The sequence below is a fragment of the Salmo salar genome, chromosome 04, assembly GCF_965601325.2.
Source record: "Salmo salar chromosome 04, fSalSal1, whole genome shotgun sequence".
NCBI classification, from domain to species: Eukaryota; Metazoa; Chordata; class Actinopteri; order Salmoniformes; family Salmonidae; genus Salmo; species Salmo salar.
Genome location: NC_138294.1, coordinates 27,838,555 through 27,859,143, shown reverse-complemented (window position 1 = coordinate 27,859,143; position 20,589 = coordinate 27,838,555). Strand labels below are relative to the sequence as shown.

General features: G+C 41.5%; 1 protein-coding gene across 1 annotated transcript; it reads right to left on the bottom strand.

Moving 5' to 3' along the window:
• Positions 1 to 1,425: 1,425 nt before the first annotated feature.
• LOC106602563 (lecithin retinol acyltransferase) lies at positions 1,426 to 3,393 on the bottom strand. The gene is made up of 2 exons (XM_014195265.3): positions 2,795 to 3,393; positions 1,426 to 2,199 (listed from the first exon to the last, which is right to left on the bottom strand). Exons 1-2 carry the CDS (start codon positions 3,350 to 3,352, stop codon positions 2,047 to 2,049), a joined length of 711 nt encoding a protein of 236 aa, XP_014050740.1. The 5' UTR covers positions 3,353 to 3,393; the 3' UTR covers positions 1,426 to 2,046.
• Between the last annotated feature and the right edge of the window lie 17,196 nt (positions 3,394 to 20,589).

Below are 20,589 nucleotides of genomic sequence, written 5' to 3'. Positions count from 1 at the left end.
ACTGCCAGTGCGCCTTCATGGCCCAGTGCATCCTGTTCCCGCTCCTCGCACTAGCCCTGAGGTGCGTGTTTCTAGTCTGGCACATCCAAAGCCAGCACCACGCACCAGGCCTCCAGTGCTTCAGCCCAGTCCAACTCGTCCTGTTCCTGCTCCTCGCACTAGCCTTGGGGTGTGTGTCTCCAGTCTGGTACCTCCACTACCAGCCCCACGCATCAGGCTTTCAGTGCGCAGTCCCCGTCCAGAGCTTCCGACGACAGTACCCCGTCCAGAGCTTCCGGCGACAGTGCCCCGTCCAGAGCTTCCGGCGACAGTGCCCCGTCCAGAGCTTCCGGCGACAGTGCCCCGTCCAGAGCTTCCGGCGACAGTGCCCCGTCCAGAGCTTCCGGCGACAGTGCCCCGTCCAGAGCTTCCGGCGACAGTGCCCCGTCTAGAGACGGCCCTACAGTCCGGAACCGAGTGAGACGGCCCTACAGTCCGGAACCGAGTGAGACGGCCCTACAGTCCGGAACCGAGTGAGACGGCCCTACAGTCCGGAATCGAGTGAGTCGCCCTACAGTCCGGAATTGGCGCAGCCAGAGTCGCCCTACAGTCCGGAGCTCCCAGAATCGTCCGTCAGCCCGAGGTCTACAGCGAAGCGCTTCAGCCAGAGGCATTCAGTGGGGGTGGACAGGTTAGGTGGGGGACTAAGGCCAGAGCCTGAGCCACCTCCACAGTAGGAGGATTGGGGGGGGGGGGGGGTGTAGCACGGGAACCGTGACGGCAGCCACCCTCCCTTCCCTCCCTTTAGTTTGGGGGGTTTATTTTGTGTTTATTTTTTGTGTGAGGTGCATCCGTTGTCTGTACCTTTGGAGGGGGGGGGGGGGGGGGTACTGTCACGTTCTGACCAATAAAGGGGTTATTTGTTATTGTCGTTTGGTCAGGACGTGGCAGGGGGGTATTTGTTTTATGTGGTTCGGGGTGTGTGTTTATGTAGAGCGGTGTTTGGTTAGTGTTTTCCGGGGTTTTTGGGCTATGTTCTATGTTAGTATATTTCTATGTTCTAGTCTTTTTTGTTCTATGTTTAGTTTATTGATTTGGCCTGCAATTGGAGGCAGCTGTTCCTCGTTGCCTCTGATTGAAGGTCCTATATAGAGGGGTGTGTTTTGTGGGAAGTTGTGATTGCATAGCTGTGTTTAGCCTGTAATCCTGTTCATTCGATCGTTTTCTTGTTTTGTTACGTGTTCAATAAAGTTAAGATGAGCACTCAACCCGCTGCATTTTGGTCCACTACCTACGACGACCGTTACACTATGGGTGGTATTGACAGAGATGCAATGTGAGTATTAAGATGCACTGTGATTGCATGTACCTAACTGTATTGAAAAATGTGTGGAAAAATGCTTTGTTAACATATTTCCTGGAACCAGACCAAAACAAACCAAATGATTACTTCCAATATCTTTATTAACATTTCTGATATTTACAATGTATTTGATTGAAAACAAAATGATCTGCTCTCAAAACACATAAGTATTGGATTAATCAGCATAGTACTCTTAGAGTTTCAAACTGAATGTATCTGTTTAGAAAATTATACAAGAGTATCATCATTGAAGAAAATAAATTATTTACAGATTAGACTACAGTGACTTACACAGTAAGATAAAAAGTAGAAAATGCGCCTTGGCCAATCTTTTGGGGGAAATATGGATGATACATTGGTCACAGAGGGATCATATGGCCTTTATAAAGGCTTTATAATGCCTTAATGGCCTACATACAGTAAGTGTTGACATGAACACTCACATGTAAATTGCTAGGCCTGCAGCCACATTGCCCTATGTTTACGTTTGGCTGGCAAGGATCAAATCAAAAGTGAATGGATGGTAGCTCTTGCAGTAACAATGGCCTATTATATGATATGCCACTATAGGCCTATACCAAAGGCAAATGAGTTGGGAGGTGCCAAGTAATGTCATCACAAGGACCAATGAAAAGACACCATCCCAAATAGTTTCTATTGAAATGTCCATATCGGAGTGTTTGAAGGCTTTGAACATTGGCTTCTCAGCCGGCCATCCACAGAGTGAAGGGGATGAGGATTGTGGGTAACGTAGTTGAAGGGGCCAGGCCAAAGCAGATGATGTAGATAATTCCCAGGAGAACACTGAGAAAGACACTCCTCTGGTCTCGGATGATTGATTTCAGGCACTCACAAAACTGCAAAGAAAGGAGATAAATAATTAATACACATGTAGGTTTAGGATTTTTATGAACAATTCCTTTTAGGCATATTTAATTTATTTATGTTATAAATCTAAACGTGTATGAATTATGGAAGAAAAGAGAGAAGACCAAAACAACAAACCAAAGCCCAAATAAATGTATTTTCAGTAACACTGAATAAAACACAATGTTTCTGAATATAGTTGCCTATTAAATTAACCATGGCATAATATAATTTAAAATGGAGATGCACTGTCATGAATATAAATACAAAATATGGGATGGAAAAATCAAAGGTTGAAGATGCTGTGCCCAATAAGTATTACAACCAGGTCTAACATAAATCAACAATTCAATCCGATGCATTTGTAATAATTTTAATCTAAATGCAAATCTCTGAAAACATTATCTATGCCATAATCTAAAGATAACAGTCCTCGCTGTGATACAGGTCATGCATATGCAAAATATTTTAAGAAGACACTACATTATGTCCTGTAGCGTAAAAGTTAAGGGGTCAGAATTATGCACAATGTAATTGTATTGAAAATAAATAAATATATATATATTTCAAGGAAAATAAAATTACCATTTCCGTTTGCTGACTTTTCGCTGAACCGTATCTGCAGTATGTAACAAAATGTTCACAGTTATTCCATAGTAAACTGTAAGGGATGGCGCCGACGAGTTGTTCTGCCCTCTCGGCAACCTCTTCATTTGGGAACGGTTGTTGCGCCTTGAATTTTCTATCCATATGATTCACCAATATGTTTGAGCCATATACAAAGTCATCCAAGGTGTCCACGCGCACCGTGGCACACTTGTACAAGCAACCCATGATGAGTCTCTTATTTGTGATAACTTTTTTAATTATCATCTTATCATTGGTTAGCACGGGCATGATATCTGGGATCAGGTGAGCGACTTTGTTGTCACCCAAGTAGATACCGAAGTGCGTGAACAAAGTTCTCGGCACCTCCAAAAGGTCCCCTCTGTGGAGAGACAACGGCGCGACTATATGACTATATGTCGTGCGCTCTGTGCATCCCGCCTCTTTGCGTTTCCCATCCGTCCATTTAAACTCAAAAAGTTTGAAGTTCGAGAGAAGGGATAGCTTTTCGACGAGAAATGTCAACGAGTAGAGCATGGTGAAAGTTCCTGTCCAAAGTTGTCTGAGAGTTGTCTGGGAGAAGTGGGTTTATATGCGCACTAGGAGGGGACTAGTGCAGCTTAAAGGTAAACCCCGAAGACACGATTGGCCACAAAGGACATTCCCATGGTGTTTATGGCACGTATGGCGTTTTTCTTTAGTCTACAGAAAATGGCATATTGTTTACTTTACTTTTAATCATTTGTTTATGCTTAAGGTGTAAGTTGATTTATATAATTTAAGTTCACTACCATTACATTTGTAGGATATATAAATCAAATATTATATTATAAGCCTATAATTACAGGCTCATTGGAATCATATTGAACATATACATTCGATTTTGTTATTTACAATTTTATAATCAAAAAGGCAGATTTCTAAAATAAAAAAATTATGACCTTGTGCCTAGAATCTTGAAATTATTTAACTTTTATTTTATTACATACAGTATTTTATTTAATCTTTATTTAACTAGGCAACTCAGTTAAGAACAAATTCTTATTTACAATGACAGTAGGCCCTATGTGACAGTCAAGACAACATTTTGAAGAACACCTTGTCTGGCCTATTAGGCCTAAATTGTCTTTCAATCTAATCTAACTCAGGGATCTTTACAGTTGTTGTATTCAAAGTAAATTAACCTTGTCTGCCAAGCATTGTGCTACAATTGGACTTTTACCCCATTTTTTTCTGCAATTTCGCGATATCCAATTGGTAGTTACCCAGCTAGCACGGTGGATCTGGGCTGATTCTGGCTGAGAGTCGGGGCACTCGGCTGAGAGCCAGACTCGGCCGACGTCATGTGGCCCGGGTCTGGGCCGCCTTCGGCAGTATTACTTATGGCTAGGATGCGGGGATTGAGCAGAGGCCGATTCCGGTGTGAGTTATCTGGCCCAAATGTATATATTACTTGAGGTTCGGCCGATTCTGGTGTGAATAATCTGGCCCAAATGTATTACTTGGGGCTTGGGCCGATTCCGCTGATGGTTATCTGGCCCAAATGTATTACTTGGGGCTCGGGCCGATTGGGGCTACTCTCTGGCAGATGATTACATGGGCTGCTTTATATATAATTAACATTAACACTAACACTACTATGTAGTATTTTGATACTTTGTGCAAGGCAATTGATAAAAGCATTAAAAACTTTGTGGATGGAGCCTCCCGAGTGGCGCAGCGGTCTAAGACACTGCATCGCAGTGCAAACTGCGCTGCTACAGATGCTGGTTCGAGACCCGTGCCGGCCGCGCCCGGGAGGCCCATGAGGTGACGAACAATTGGCCCAGCGTCGTCCGAGTTAGGGGAGAGTTTGGCCGGCCGGGATGACCTTGTCCCATCGCGCTGTAGGGACTCCTGTGGGGGGCCAGGTGCATGCACGCTGACACGGTCACCAGGTGTACGGTGTTTCCACCGACACAAAATGTTTTTGTTTTTTTGTGGATGGGTATAATTTGTATGTATAAAATGTATAATAGTAATATTTAAAATTACTAAATCGGGTAATTTTGTTTACATTTATTTAAATTTGCATTGACCGCTGTACAAACATCAAGCATTCCCTGTTAACATGTATAATATGTTAGCGTGAACTGGTCCATTCCTTAGCTAGCTAACTACCTAAAAGAATGAGGAGATGGTAGCGGAAGTTGAACAGGAGAACTGGGTTTTATTGCCCTCAAAATACAGGCTAACAGAGGGTTAGGAGGGCTGCCTTGGTAAGGCTGCCTTAGCGGGGATATCACTGACAGTACAGTTTCGGTATGCCTTCGCTCTTGCTCCAACGACCCCCCTCAACCCCAAAATGAGTGACTTATTATGTTATCATTGAAACTGTACATTAACTAGAGGTCCATGACAAAGGCTCCAAAGTGGGTCAAATTTGGAAAATACAAAAGTAAACAAAGATAGGGTTGAAATGTGTTTGCATGAACTTCTAACCCCCCTCTTATCAACTATAATATTTGGGGTTGAAAGTTGAGGTCTGACCGTCACTGACCTCTGTAAGACTGCAGATGTGAAGTGATCTTTTTGGGGTCAGAAAAGGGTTGTGTTGTGGTCACATCAAGGTCAAGTCAAGAGCCTGTTGACCTCAAACTTCCCTCAACCCTAACTGACTGGCGTCTTAACATAATACATCCAACAGGATTTGCAGTTCAGTGCCTGTGTTTCTCTAAGTCTGGACAGATGAAAGGCTCCAAAGTGGGTCGATGTTGTATAATACAAAAGTCAACAAAGATGGGATCGAAATGTCTTGCACGAACTTCTAACCGTCCTCTTATCAACCAACATATTTGGGGTTAAAAGTTGAGGTCTGACCGTCACTGACCGTTGGAAGACTGCAGATGTGAAGTGGTCTTGTTGGGGTCAGAAAAGGGTTGTGTTGTGGTCATATCCAGGTCAAGTCAAGACCCTGTTGACATCAAACTCCCATCAACCCTAACTGACTGGCGTCTTAAAATATCAAATCCAACAGGATTTGCAGTTCAGGGCTGGTCTAAGTCTGGACAGATGTTCAGATCTTGACAGTGCCTGGAGAAGTGTAGACTTATCATGAACCACATCGATAGATAGCCTAACGATCCTAACACATGCGCAGAACCTGTGTAAATGCACCCTGCTCCCATTGTGTTAGAAAGTAATGTGACATTTTGTAATAGTAAAAATGAGAGTCCAAGGGCTTCATTTATAAAACGTTCAGGCGCACAGATTTGATCGTAAATTGTGCATACGACGAAATCCACAGCAACAATAGCTAGGTTTCCATCCAATTGGCGACAGATTTTCGAGTGAAATATTCAAAAATACAGATTTTCCCACCAGTGGTTTTTCCACAAAACTGACTTGTTGCAGATGAAAATCAGTACCTGATAACACAAAATGTTCTTTTTCGCTTAAAACCTGTTGGGGCTACAGGTTAGCAATGAACCCCGAGTCGGGATTGCTAACAAGGCTGGAAATTCAAAACATCAAAAATCTAATAATTTCAATTTCTCAAACAATCAACTATTTTACACAATTTAAAAGATAAACATCTCCTTAATCTAACCACATTGTTCGATTTTCAAAGAGGCTTTACGGCAAAAGCATAAAGTTAGATTATGTTAGGACAGTACATAGCCACAAAAGTACAAACATCCATTTTCAATTCAAGGTCAGGCGTCACCAAAAGCAGAAACCAGCTAGAATTATGCACTAACCTTTGTCAATCTCCATCAGATGACACTCCTAGGACATTATGTTATACAATACATGCATTTTTTGTTCCATCAAGTTCATATTTATATCCAAAAACAGCATTTTACAGTAGCGTGAAATTCAGATTTTTTTCTTCTCTGAAATGCTTCCGGTGAACATAACAAAATTACTATTCGAAAACATTGGTAAATTATAATATTGTCATTCAAAGAATAATATATTATCATCTCGTAATTGCTACCGAATGACCAGATCTCAAAATAACTTTACTGGGAAATCACATTTTGCAATAAACGGGGTGCTATGCTAAGAACAACAAGCTATGCTATACAGTTAGCATCATCTAATATCGATAATAACATTGTAAATATCCCCTTACCTTTGATTATCTCCATCAGAAGGCACTGCCAGGATTTCCCAGGTCCGGAACAAATGTGGTTTCTTTTGACAAAGTTCATAATTTATGTCCAAATAACACCAAGCAGTTAGCGTTCATTATGCTCCCACAAAACGTGGTGGGGGGGGGGTTGTAAAATCACGCCGAAAAGCTAAAAAAAACCTAGTAAATAATCTATTTACGTTCGTTCAAACATGTCAAACCTTGTTTAGCATTAATCTTTTGGTCCATTTTTAACGTTAAACATCAGTAATATTTTCACACAACCTATCCTATGTCTTGATAAACAATTAATGACAAACTCACGCTTCTCAGATTTATGCGCAGGCGCAAAAAAATGAAGTGATGACATGTCAACTTCCCTGCATTCTAATTTGCTCTCTGTTTATCATAGACGCTTCAAACAACTTTATAAAGATCGTTGACATCTAGTGGAAGCCGTAGGTGTTGCGAAATGAATCCTTTCTCACTATGGTATCTATAAAACAATGACACTAAATAGTACAGTCACAAAATTCACATTTTTTTAAATCTATTTTTCACAGGTTTTTGCCTGCAATATGAGTTTTGTTATACTTACAGACACCATTCAAACTGTTTTAGAAAATTCAGAGTGTTTTCTATCCGAATGTGTTAATAATATGCATATCCTAGCTTCTGAGTTGGTGTAGGAGGCAGTTAAAAATGGGCACATATTTTTTTCAAAATTTCTCAATACTGCCCCCGAGCCCCAACAGGTTAAGTTTTCATGTACCAAATACAAATCTAATGTTCAATATGTTTCCATTGCATTTTCAACTCGAGCGATAGTTTTGTCACAAAAACTGTTGTGTTAAATAGCAATGTGCCTAGTCTGGTCTAGCCAACAGCTTGCAGATACATTGTGGGTAGACTCTGCGGGTAGGTTAGTCTACAATAGCCTACGTGATGAGAATATTTTTATTTATCCAACTTCAGTCAAGCATCGATCCCCACATCACCAGAATAAGACCCTCAACATTTATTGGAAAGGAGCATCAAGCTTCATAATTAATTTAATCTGTAAACTAATAAAATGCATGTTTTCCCGAGTCATAGTGGGAGGACCACACACCATGTCATCGTGTGATTCCAAGTTTACTTCGACATGTTGGTTATTATATCAATATTTCTGCATAAAGGCCGTTCCACCGCCATTTCTTTCATAAGTAATTTTACCGTCACAAAAAGATCCCACCATGTCAAATGAACAAATTATCTATCGGCATTTATAAAATTATACCAAAACTTCTTGCTTCCATCACGGTGTGACTTTACTTGCATAAAAACTGTGGATGGAAACGTGGTTGGAGTGATTCGTAAATCTTGAAGTTTACATTAAATTATGCCATTTACATCAATTTTGCATTACATTTTTGGATTTACAAATGAAACATAGGCTTACCATTTGTGAATAACAACTTTATTCATGGCTGTATATATTATTATAAAAACCAAATGTTGTCATATTTTAAGAAATTATCATACGCAGAACGTGGTATAAAAATTAAGAAGATTATGATAACCACATGTCAACCAGCACTCACACGTTCCACTTCTGGTGGTCGTACCACGTTCAGCCGAATGAGCTTACAGTTCGTGACCATAACTTGAACTCCTGGGTGGCATTCAAACAAACCTTTGGCCTCTCCCCACTCAGAGATTTACTCCCCAGTCAAATGGCCCCATAGTTATAGCAGTCACCACTGGGGGACTTTTAACAAGGGTCCTGAAAGGTAATTCCGTGAGGGCCACCAATAGTCAGTGTCGGCTTTGTTTTTGACTCCATAAACTTGAGATTATTAGTGAGAGAAGCACGTTGTCTATTTGCTAGGTGAGAGTCACCAGTTTGAGGATAACCCAAAAACTGCTCGTTAGGCACTTCTTTTGACTGAACTGTCAGTGATATACACTGTATAACTCATTTAACCATTTAGGGTTGCAAAGGCAAATAGGGGTGAACCTTAACTTCCACTTAAAGCTGGAATCCTTCATGGTAAAACTGCCAGGGCCGTTTGCAATACAACAACAAAGAAGATACTGCAAATCCCCATTGGCGCTCTTTCCCCCTCCTGCGGATTCCATCTTTAAGCAGATTTTCCACTTGGTCATGCATTGATGTCATTGGGAGACTACATTAACATTTGACTGAAGTTCAAGCCCCCCCTCCCATACTGAGTCTTAAAATTCTTAGACTAACTGACTGAACAGCTAACTGTATTGTATATGTAATGAAATATGAAACACAGTTATCTCTTTGTGGTGAAGCCAATGTAATGGCCAATGAGAGGCTTTGACGCCGTCGGCCGCCATATTGGTACCCCCCAGAAGGAGCAGTCCCTCCATAGGAATTAAATAAATTATAGCTCTCCCCCACAAAAAAATTTTTGCAATGGAGGCGTACCGCCAAAATGGCTGCGTGGTGTCTTCAATACAGCGCCCCTGACAGTCATCCACGGTTTATACACATCAGTGGGTGCAGCAGACTAAATACAGGACTGGAAAAGGCCGATTGCAGATTCAAATGTCCATGCAGTTACCTCAGTGTAACTAACTAATAAAGTAGAAGAGGTGTTCTGTTTTCTCATGTTAATGCATACGTGACTGAAAACTCTCCAACACAAATTCCCTTCAACAGACAGTCACACCAACACATGACAGAGCATCCAAGCCCTATCTAATCAGTTGGTCCCAAGCCTAGAAAATAAGTATTTTTCCTGGCACTTGAGAGAGCATGAGAGCACTAGGAAACACTTTCCATCTGGCGTCTCTCCCCAGTTTCAAGGAGGAGGAAGAGGGCAGTTCAACGAGAGTTCAGGGAGAGTTTACTGTTGTTTAGGTTTGGGGGCCCGACAGTTCACTCCCAGGTCAGCCAGGCCTTATTTGTCTGGGTGCCTGGGTTTCACGTGTTGTTTCCTATAGTAAAAGTGGATCATCGAGAGGTAGCCAAGGTGTGATTTATCACCTATGTCGACAACGGGGGCTACAGATGTAACTTTATAACCCACTAGGTATCGTTATGACTCCGCCAACTGTTTGCTTTGGTGTGGAAAGCAAAACAGAACTGAAAGAAGATCTAGGACACCCTGACCAGAAATGTAGCTTGGCTACCAGTAAATAAGATACAACTAGCATTGTGTTTATGGTGGTCTGCATGGTGATATTAGAAGTGTCAGTTACGGTTCATTTACAGCATATTACATATTGATCCGTCAATTAAGACCCTGGTGGGAAATCAGAAAATGCTGGAACACTGCCTGGGTGAATATGTATAGGCCTATTTGTACAAATAAAAACAATTGCAATGCACTCTTTGGACTAGAAACATTATAATGCCCTAGTTTTGTAATAGGTACAAGAGCACAGGCAAGTGCTACCACAGTATAGCCAAGTTCTTGAGAGAACTGTAAGTGCATTTTCTAGAGAGGAATACCATTGAGAATGCCATGTATTATAGGTGGAAGTGGGACGAAGTAGAGGAGCACAGCCGGGCTTACCGACCCACCGACTGACCTCCCAGCATACTGTACGTTGAATATAATGGGCCCCTATTGGGTGAAAGCAGTTCTGAGAAAGTGGTCCCCCAGATCTCTCACAGGAACAGCATTTTAAATATGTGGTCTAGTGGCCTATGGTCTGTGTTTTAGTGGTAACAGACAAGGGTTGGGCCGACTCAGCCGATATATAATTAAATCGAATATTGTGATATTTGACATTGACAACGTGGAAGACTATACTCTATTTGAACTTTACAACTCAAAACTGTGCCGTTCTAAGTTTTATCTAAGCCTTATTTTTTCGCCACACAAAGATAATTTAATGAGAGTGTGACTATAATATTGTAAATAAGGACAACAATTGTACAGTCTGGAATGATGTAGTTATTAACGGTGAAAAACGATTATATCAGATATGGCGATATTTGGAGTAGCACATCGTAGAAGAGGTCTCCCCAAATATCGCCCTACCCTATAACATACTACTCCTAGCATATATACACTGGGTGTACAAAACCTTAGGAACACCTTCTTAATGTTCAGTTGCACCCTCTTTTGCCCTCAGAACAGCCTCAATTCGTTGAGGCATGGACTCGACAAGGTGTCAAAAACATTCCACAATGTATTTATTTTATTTAACCTTTATTTAACTAGGCAAGTCACTAGGCAAATGTTGACTCCAATGCTTCCCACAGTTGTGTCAAGTTGGCTGGATGTCCTTTGGGTAGTGGACCATTCTTGATATACACGGGAAACGGTTCAGTATGAAAAACCCAGCAGCGTTGCAGTTCTTGACACAAACCGGTGCACCGGGCACCTACTATCATACCCGGTTCAAAGGCACTTGAATCTTTTGTCAAACCCATTCACCCTCTGAATGGCACACATACGTAATCCATGTCTCAACTGTCTCAAGGCTTAAAAATAATTATTTAACCTTTCTCCTCCCCTCCATCTACACTAATTGAAGTGGATTTAACAAGTGACATCAATGAGGGATCATAGCTTTCACCTGCATTCACCTGGTCAGTCTATGTCATGGAAAGAGCAGGAGTTCCTAATGTTTTGTACATTCAGTGTAGGTTGACCCCTGACACTGTTTTTTTATTTTTTGTATTTTTTGTATTTATTTCACCTTTATTTAACCAGGTAGACAAGTTGAGAACAAGTTCTCATTTACAATTGCGACCTGGCCAAGATAAAGCAAAGCAGTTCGACAACATACAACAACACAGAGTTACACATGGAGTAAAACAAACATAGTCAATAATACAGTAGAAAAATACGTCTATATACAATGTGAGCAAATGAGGTGAGATAAGGGAGGTAAAGGCAAAAAAAAAGGCCATGGTGGCAAAGTAAATACAATATAGCAAGTAAAACACTGGAATGGTAGATTTGTAGTAGAAGAAAGTGCAAAGTAGAAATTGAAATAATGGGGTGCAAAGGAGCAAAATAAATAAAATAAATAAATACAGTAGGGGAAGAGGTAGTTTTTGAGCTAAATTATAGATGGGCTATGTACAGGTGCAATGATCTGTGAGCTGCTCTGACAGCTGGTGCTTAAAGCTAGTGAGGGAGATAAGTGTTTCCAGTTTCAGAGATTTTTGTAGTTCGTTCCAGTCATTGGCAGCAGAGAACTGGAAGGAGAGACGGCCAAAGGAGGAATTGGCTTTGGGGGTGACCAGAGAAATATACCTGCTGGAGCGCGTGCTACAGGTGGGTGCTGCTATGGTGACCAGTGAGCGGAGATAAGGGGGGACTTTACCTAGCAGGGTCTTGTAGATGACCTGGAGCCAGTGGGTTTGGCGACGATTATGAAGCGAAGGCCAGCCAACGAGAGCGTACAGGTCGCATTGGTGGGTAGTATATGGGGCTTTGGTGACAAAACGGATGGCACTGTGATAGACTGCATCCAGTTTGTTGAGTAGGGTATTGGAGGCTATTTTGTAAATTACATCGCCGAAGTCGAGGATTGGTAGGATGGTCAGTTTTACGAGGGTATGTTTAGCAGCATGAGTGAAGGATGCTTTGTTGCGAAATAGGAAGCCAATTCTAGATTTAACTTTGGATTGGAGATGTTTGATGTGAGTCTGGAAGGAGAGTTTACAGTCTACAGTCTAGTTTGATTACCATGTCCACCCTACCTACTCTGTCTCTTTCATCTCTCCCCCTCTTCTTCTAATCTGTCTAAATGAAGCATAAAAAGATACCCCCAAAAAGTATTCCAAGCATAGGGTTATGTGGTGGAACACGCAACCACACAAAACCCAACAGTACCACATAGATAGGCTCCAAGCAACCTATTACTGTCTGAGACAGAGACAAATCTGAAATTAGTTTGAGGTGTTTTGACTGCACTGGCGCAGTTTGTCCTCATTTAAACCTTTGAATACATTCCATTGTGGAAACGCTATAAGCAACCCATTACTGTCTGAGACAAATCCGAGATGTGACAGTTTTTCCCCTCAGTAACAAATCTGAAATGAGTGTTTTGGTTGCAATGGCACAGTTTGTCTTCGTTTAAACCTTTGAATGCATTCAGATGGCAGTGCTCAGAGCAGAACTACTGCCCAGTCAGAGATCCCAATTCCTCCAATTTCTCAACCCCCTGAATGCTTGAAATCCCCTGGAAAACAACGTAGATGGGTGTCAAACGTATCAGAACACCGAGTTCAATTCAATCAAACTCTCGTTCTGGAATTTTTTCACCACGACTCTTTTGCCCATGGTCAAATAAAAGCATGTGAGAGCTACAACATTGAGATTGCATTCCTAGTCGTCTTTATTGAAGTCTAGTTGGGCATCTCAGTACATTGCTGTATCGTATTGTAACAAACAGCGACAGGGGGAGTGTCCCTTGTGGGTCTCGAACCCCTGGTCTCCCAGATCGAAAGCCTACCTAGGCAAGGGTCTTGACACTGCGTTTCATTATACCAAGTCCTTCACATGAACACGACTCTCCGATGACCTCGCAGACAGCATCCCACTTCTGACACCAATATAGCGAACGGTGTCACAGGGAAACCCCCCCTTGCGGATCTTTTGCAACGCCAGGGTCGTGGGTTCAATTCCTGCTTGGGCCACCCATGCCGAAAATGTATGGAGGCACTGTAAGTCACTTTAGATAAACGTGTCTGCTAAATGACATACTTCTGGAGATCATAACCAGGCCGTTTAGGCTAGGGTCAAGGCTGATAATCTGTGTCAGGCGACTGAAATAACAAAGACCCAGAAAGCCCTGATGGTTCGTATTCGGTAGTAGGCCTTTAAGAAACAAACAGGAAATATTGTCTCTTCCATGGCCTCAAATGAACCAAGTATTCCTCTCCAAGTCTTGGGACATATGAGGACACTGATGTGTTGTTTATGGTCTCGATGCCAGAAACAAATGGCCATCTGGTTCCATCCTTCAAAAGTTCTTCAAAAATACATACCAGATACCGCAGCCAATTAGCAGCAAAATTGCCCATTGAAAGCCTTGTTTTTGTTCAAAGGCTTTGTGCTAACAATGTGTGTAGCGTTGGGGTTGCACAGTACACAAAATGTGTGTAGCTTCAGTGTTAGCTTCAGGGCTAACAATGTGTGTAGCTCGGAACAACTCTCTTCCCAGGAGGACCACAATGAAAAGGACTGTCACAGCATTTTTGAATGGATGTTTTTACAATGGTGGTTAATGTAAATGATTACAGACCGGTGATTGATTTTGGACAAATGTGTCATAGCTTTCACATCCTGACTCATAGTAAAACTTGGTGTGTCAGTATGTCTGAAAAACTTTCTCAGGAGGTTCAAAGCCATTTTAGGTCAAGAACTGGCTGCAGTGATGTTTATTCTTTTAGACAGGGCAGGAGATGCATGGATATTCTGGAATATAAATAGTGAATGATCTCTTGTAATATATCCAGGGGGCTAAATGCTTTACCAATTTTCCACAACAAACAAGTCTTTCTATTTTCAAAAGGAATTATTATTGAATCATTGTGTAAGGTCTATACATTGAAAAACAGTAAAGTCCCAAATTATTGGCACCCTTGATCAATGAATGTATTTATGAATAGACAAAGCCATCTATCACGTGACACCATTCATACCTATGTGAAGACTCAATAGCGCATTGAATCCAAATGAAGTCAGTTAAGATGGCATCTCCGGTTGGAACAGTTTGTGCTGCAGGCTGAGATTAGCAATTATCAACTTATTATGTGTGCGATTTCAAAATAATTGGTTCAAGGACATACATCTGGTGTATCAGAAACAAATGTTGGTACCACGATTGTCTTTGAAAATGGTGTTTATTCATATGAAGACTTTTTCCCATTCACTATAATGGGTATTCTGTTTTCCTCTAAGAATGCCTGCAGTACAGAGGTCGGCCTTGAACCTCGTGGCTTCAATGAGAGGGGGCAGTCGTTCTCCCCTGCTCTTTATAAAGAGTATAAAAAAAGATTATACAAAATAAATAATATAATGAGCTACAGTACCAGTCAAAAGTTTGTACACACCTACTTATTCAAGGGTTTGTCTTTATTTTGACTATTTTCTACATTGTAGAATAATAGTGAAGACATCCAAAACTATGAAATAACACATGCAGTAACCCAAAAAGTGTTAAACAAATCAAAATATATTTTATATTTGAGATTCTTCAAAGTAGCCACCCTTTGCCTTGATGACAGCTTTGCACACTCTTGGCATCCTCTCAACCAGCTTCGTGAGGTAGTCACCTGGAATGCATTTCAATTAACAGGTGTGCCTTGTTAAAAGTTAATTTGTGGAATTTCTTTAATATGTTTGAGCCAATCAGTTGTGTTGTGACAAGGTAGGGGTGGTATACAGAAGATAGCCTTATTTGGTAAAAGACCAAGTCCATATTAGGTCAAGAACAGCTCAAATCAGAAAAGAGAAACGACAGTCTATCATTGCTTTAAGACATGAAGGTTAGTCAATCCGGAAAATTTCAAGAACTTTGAAATGATGATGAAATTGGCTCTCATGAGGACCACCACAGGAAAGGAAGACCCAGCGTTACCTCTGCTGCAGAGGATAAGTTCATTAGAGTTAACTGCACCTCAGATTGCAGCCCAAATAAATGCTTCACCGAGTTCAAGTAACAGACATATCTCAACATCAACTGTTCAGAGGAGACTGGGTGAATCACGCCTTCGTGGTCGAATTGCTACTAAAGGACACCAATAAGAAGAAGAGACTTGCTTGGGCCAAGAAACACGAGCAATGGACATAAGACCAGTGGAAATCTGTCCTTTGGTCTGATGAGTCCAAATTTGAGATTTCTGGTTCCAACCGCTGTGTCTTTGTGAGACGCAGAGTAGGTGAACAGATGATCTCTGCATGTGTGGTTCCCACTGTGAAGCGTGGGAACCACACATGCAGGTGTGGTCGTCAGGTGAGGTGTGATCGTATGGGGGTGCTTTGCTGGTGACACTGTTGGTGATTTATTTAGAATTCAAAGCACACTTAGCCAGCATTGTTATTACAGCATTCTGCAGCGATACGCCATCCCATTTGGTTTGCACTTAGTGGGACACATTTTTTTTCAACAGGACAATGACCCAACACACCTCCAGGCTGTGTAAGGGCTATTTGACCAAGAAGGAGAGTGATGGAGTGCTGCATCAGATGACCTGGCCTCCACAATCACCCGACCTCAATCCAATTGAAATGATTTGGAATGAGTTGGACCACAGAGTGAATAAAAAGCAGCCAACAAGTGATCAGTAAATGTGGGAACTCCTTCAAGACTGTTGAAAAGCCTTCCAGGTGAAGCTGGTTGAGAGAATGCCAAGAGTGTGCAAAGCTGTCATCAAGGCAAAGGGTGGCTACTTTGAAGAATCTAAAATGTAAAATATATTTTGATTTGTTTAACAATTTATTGGTTACTATAGGATTCCATATGTGTTATTTCATAGTTTTGATGTCTTCACTATTATTCTACAATGTAGAAAATAGTAAAAATAAAGAAAAACCCTTGAATGAGTAGTCTATCAAAAGTGTGTAAGTTTTAGCATGTGTCTATTAGTGTGTCTAACCTTTTGACTGCTACTGTATGATTCTATTATTTAAAGATGGAATACGCAGTAGGAGTAAACAGCGCCACGGCCGCCCCACCACCGTTGTTATTGTTTTTGTTGCCGAGCTGTGGAGATGTCGCACTGTATAGTCAAAAGTATTACTGTATGCTCTTCTATACTGCATGCTAAAAAAACAGTGTTCGTTGTTTGCAGCAACTTCTTTGTTGTGGTAATATCGCAAACGGACGTGGCTGTTTCACCAATAAGGATTTCACCTTTAAACTAATACAATTGCTCAGAAGAATTAACAAGTAATCTTTTTTTCTCTCAAAAAAGATAGGGGTCAAAATAATTTGGCACCTCTGTTTTCAATACCTTGTGAGACCTCACCTTCCGAGGATAACGGCACTGATCCTTTTTCTCAAATGTTTTAGGGGATCTTAGACCAGTCAAATCAAATTGTATTTGTCACATGTGCCGAATACAACAGGTGTAGACCTTACAGTGAAATGCTTACTTACAAGCCCTTAACCAACAATGCAGTTTTAAGAAAAAGAAGTGTTAAGTAAAAAATAGATAAATAAGAAATAGAAAAATAAAAGTAACAAATAATTAAAGAGCAACAGGGGGTACAGGTACAGAGTCAATGTGCGGGGGCACTAGTTAGTCGAGGTAATTGAGGTAATATATATACATGTAGGTAGAGTTAAAGTGACTACGCATAGATAATAAACAGAGAGTAGCAGCAGTGTAAAAGAAGGGGGGGGGGGGCAATGCAAATAGTCTGGGTAGCCATTTGATTAGATGTTCAGGAGGCTTATGGCTTGGGGGTAGAAGCTGTTAAGAGGTCTTTTGGACCTAGACTTGGTGCTCTGGTATCGCTTGCTTTGCGGTAGCAGAGAGAACGGTCTATGACTAGGGTGACAATTTTTAGGGCCTTCCTCTGACACCGCCTGGTATAGAGGTCCTGGATGTCAGGAAGCTTGGCCCCAATGATGTACTGGGCTGTACACAATACCCTCTGTAGTGTCTTGAGGTTGGAGGCCGAGCAGTTGCCATACTAGGCAGTGATGCAACCAGTCAGGATGCTCTCGATGGTGCAGCTGTAGAACCTTTTGAGGATCTGAGGACCCATGCCAAATCTTTTCACTCTCCTGTGGGGGAATAGGCTTTGTCGTGCCCTCTTTGTGACTGTCTTAATGTGTTTGGACCATGATAGTTTGTTGGTGATGTGGACACAAAGAAACTTGAAGCTCTCAACCTGCTCCACTATAGCCCCGTCGATGAGAATGGGGGTGTGCTCGGTCTTCCTTTTCCTGTAGTCCACAATCATCTCCTTTGTCTTGATCACGCTGAGGGAGAGGTTGTTGTCCTGGCACTACACAGCCAGGTCTCTGACCTCCTCCCTATAGGCTGTGTCATCGTTGTCGGTGATCAGGCCTACCACTGTTGTGTCATCGGCAAACTTGATGATGGTGTTAGAGTCGTGCCTGGCCATGCAGTCATGAGTGAACAGGGAGTACAGGAGGGGACTGAGCATGCACCACTGAGGGGCCCCCGTGTTGAGGATCAGCGTGGTGGATGTGTTGTTACCTACCCTATCACCTTGGGGCGGCCGTCAGGAAGTCCAGGATTCAGTTGCAGAGGGAGGTGTTTTGTCCCAGGGTCCTTAGCTTAGTGATGAGCTTTGAGGGCACTATGATGTTGAGTACTGAGCTGTAGTCAATGAATAGCATTCTCACATAGGTGTTCCTTTTGTCCATGTGGGAAAGGGCAGTGTTGAATGCAATAGAGATTGCGTCATCTGTGGATCTGTTGGGGCGGTATGCAAATTGGAGTGGGTCTAGGGTTTCTGGGATAATGGTGTTGATGTGAGCCATGACCAGCCTTTCAAAGCACTTCATGGCTACAGACATGAGTGCTACAGGTCCTCCATACAGAATCTTTCCAGATCATTGATATCCTTAATTTGCACTAATGGGCTGCCCTCTTCAATTCAAACCACAGGTTTTCAATAGGGTCCAAGTCCGGAGACTTAGATTTCCTTTGCAAAATGTTGATTTTGTGGTCAATTAACTATTTTAGAAAAAGGCTCAGTGTCTTTATCCTCTCAAGGTGAAGTATTGAAAGGTATTGAAAACAGTGGTGCCAATCATTTTGAACTCTATCTTTAAAAAACATTACTTATTACGTAGTATAAAATAATATAATTAAAAAAAAATGTTGAGCATACACTATAGCTCAGTATGTGTATTATTTATTTTACAGTCTTTTTTGCTCATCTTTATCAAGGGTGCCAATAATTTTTGGACCTGACTGTAGCTCACCTTAACTGTGAAATGAAAGAAACCTCTTATCGTTTCGCTCTCTTACCACTTGGCATGCTTTTGCTACAATTCACTGACGTCAAAAAAAGCACTCTTGAACATACTGCATTGTCCCTGTGACTTTCGAGTGGGGACATTTGCATGCAATGTACGTAGGCATGTCTTTTTTTTGGGGGGGGGGGTACAGCATTGGAAGTAGCCTCCATTCTTACTTTTCTCTACCCTATTTGTCCCCTACGTGCTCTGCTAGGCTCCAATTCAAATCGCAAAGTCCCAATAGCCTAATTGTTGTTTTGAGAGTGTCTCAAGAATACAAAATAAAAACTTTTAAGCTCTTAAAAAAAAAAAGCTGCTTTGTTTTTGCGCAACATCAACACATGGAAATGTGTTTGCCCAACAGGCCGAAGCCAAACTCACAATTAATGCGCACATGTTACTGAAACTCTAATTCAAGGCCCTCTCGTAAAACAATCATTTAATGACAGTGAGATACTGACGTGGAAAATTGAGTTGACATGCATCACCACCGACCGTGCCGTCTTTGCCCGCCTCGTTCTGTCTCAACGGAATACAAAAGCCTTTTCAGAAGTACCATAAAGATTATTTGTGTTTGTTCATTAAGTTTGATTCACTTTATAGGCTTAACAACGCTCATTCAGATAGATTGACTGGTTAAAGAGATGTCTCTGTCATGCTGTGAATCACAGGCCTGTTAATGGTTGTCGGATCGTTTCCTCTTTTTCACTGCCTGTAAAAAGAATGGTTGTGGGAACGTTTCCTCTTTTTCACTGTCTGTAAAAAGAATGGTTGTGGGATCGTTTCCTCTTTTTTACTGCCTGTAAAAAGAATGGTTGTGGGAACGTTTCCTCTTTTTCACTGCCTGTAAAAAGAATGGTTGTGGGAACGTTTCCTCTTTTTCACTGTCTGTAAAAAGAATGGTTGTGGGAACGTTTCCTCTTTTTCACTGTCTGTAAAAAGAATGGTTATGGGAACATTTCCTATTTTCCACTGTCTGTAAGAAGCTGAGAATAGTTGTGAAAACGTTTCCTATTTTTCAGTGTCGGTAAGAAGAATGTTTGTGGTAATGTTTCTTATTTTTCTATGTCTGTAGAAAGAAGGGTTGTAGAATGTTCCCTCTTTTTTTAACTGTCTGTAAGAAGCTGAGATCCAAACTGAGGCTGTTTTAATATGGACACCGTTGTCTTATATTGTAGCTCCTGGGTGAAGATTCCCCTCTGTACAGATCTAGGATCAGCTCTCTCTCCCCAAATCCTAACCTTGACCATTAGTATGGAAAATGCTAAACTGACCCCAGATCAGCATCTAGAGGCAACTTCTCCCAACAGCTGAATTGTTGGCCTCTCCAGTGTTCCTCAGATCATGGTAGCTCATCTCCCTCTGGTGGTTATCCTAAGAAATGCAGCCATGGTTGGAATAGGACAAATTTGCCTGCCCAACTACTGACAGAGGCTCATTACCAGGGGTGGAAAGAGCACTGAAATATCCTACTCAAGTAGAGGTACTGTTACTTTAATGACATTTTACTCAAGTAGAAGTAAAATCACTGCTATAAAAAACACTGCTCAAGTAAAAGTAAAAAGTAGCTCATTTAAAAAGTACTCAGTAAAAGTAATTGAGTTACTTTTTAAATAAAAACATTGACTTTGATAATTAGCTAATTTCGCTAAGGTTACCTGAACATTGATACAAATGATATTTTCCATGCATTAAATTGAAAAAGGAAGAGAGTAAATCAATGTACAGC

Coding starts and splice junctions, on each gene's coding strand:
- LOC106602563 (XM_014195265.3), bottom strand. CDS start 3,352: ATGCTCTACTCGTTGACATTTCTCGTCGAAAAGCTATCCCTTCTCTCG. Junction 2,200..2,794: donor AAAGTCAGCAAACGGAAATG/GTAATTTTATTT, acceptor CTTTCTTTGCAG/TTTTGTGAGTGCCTGAAATC.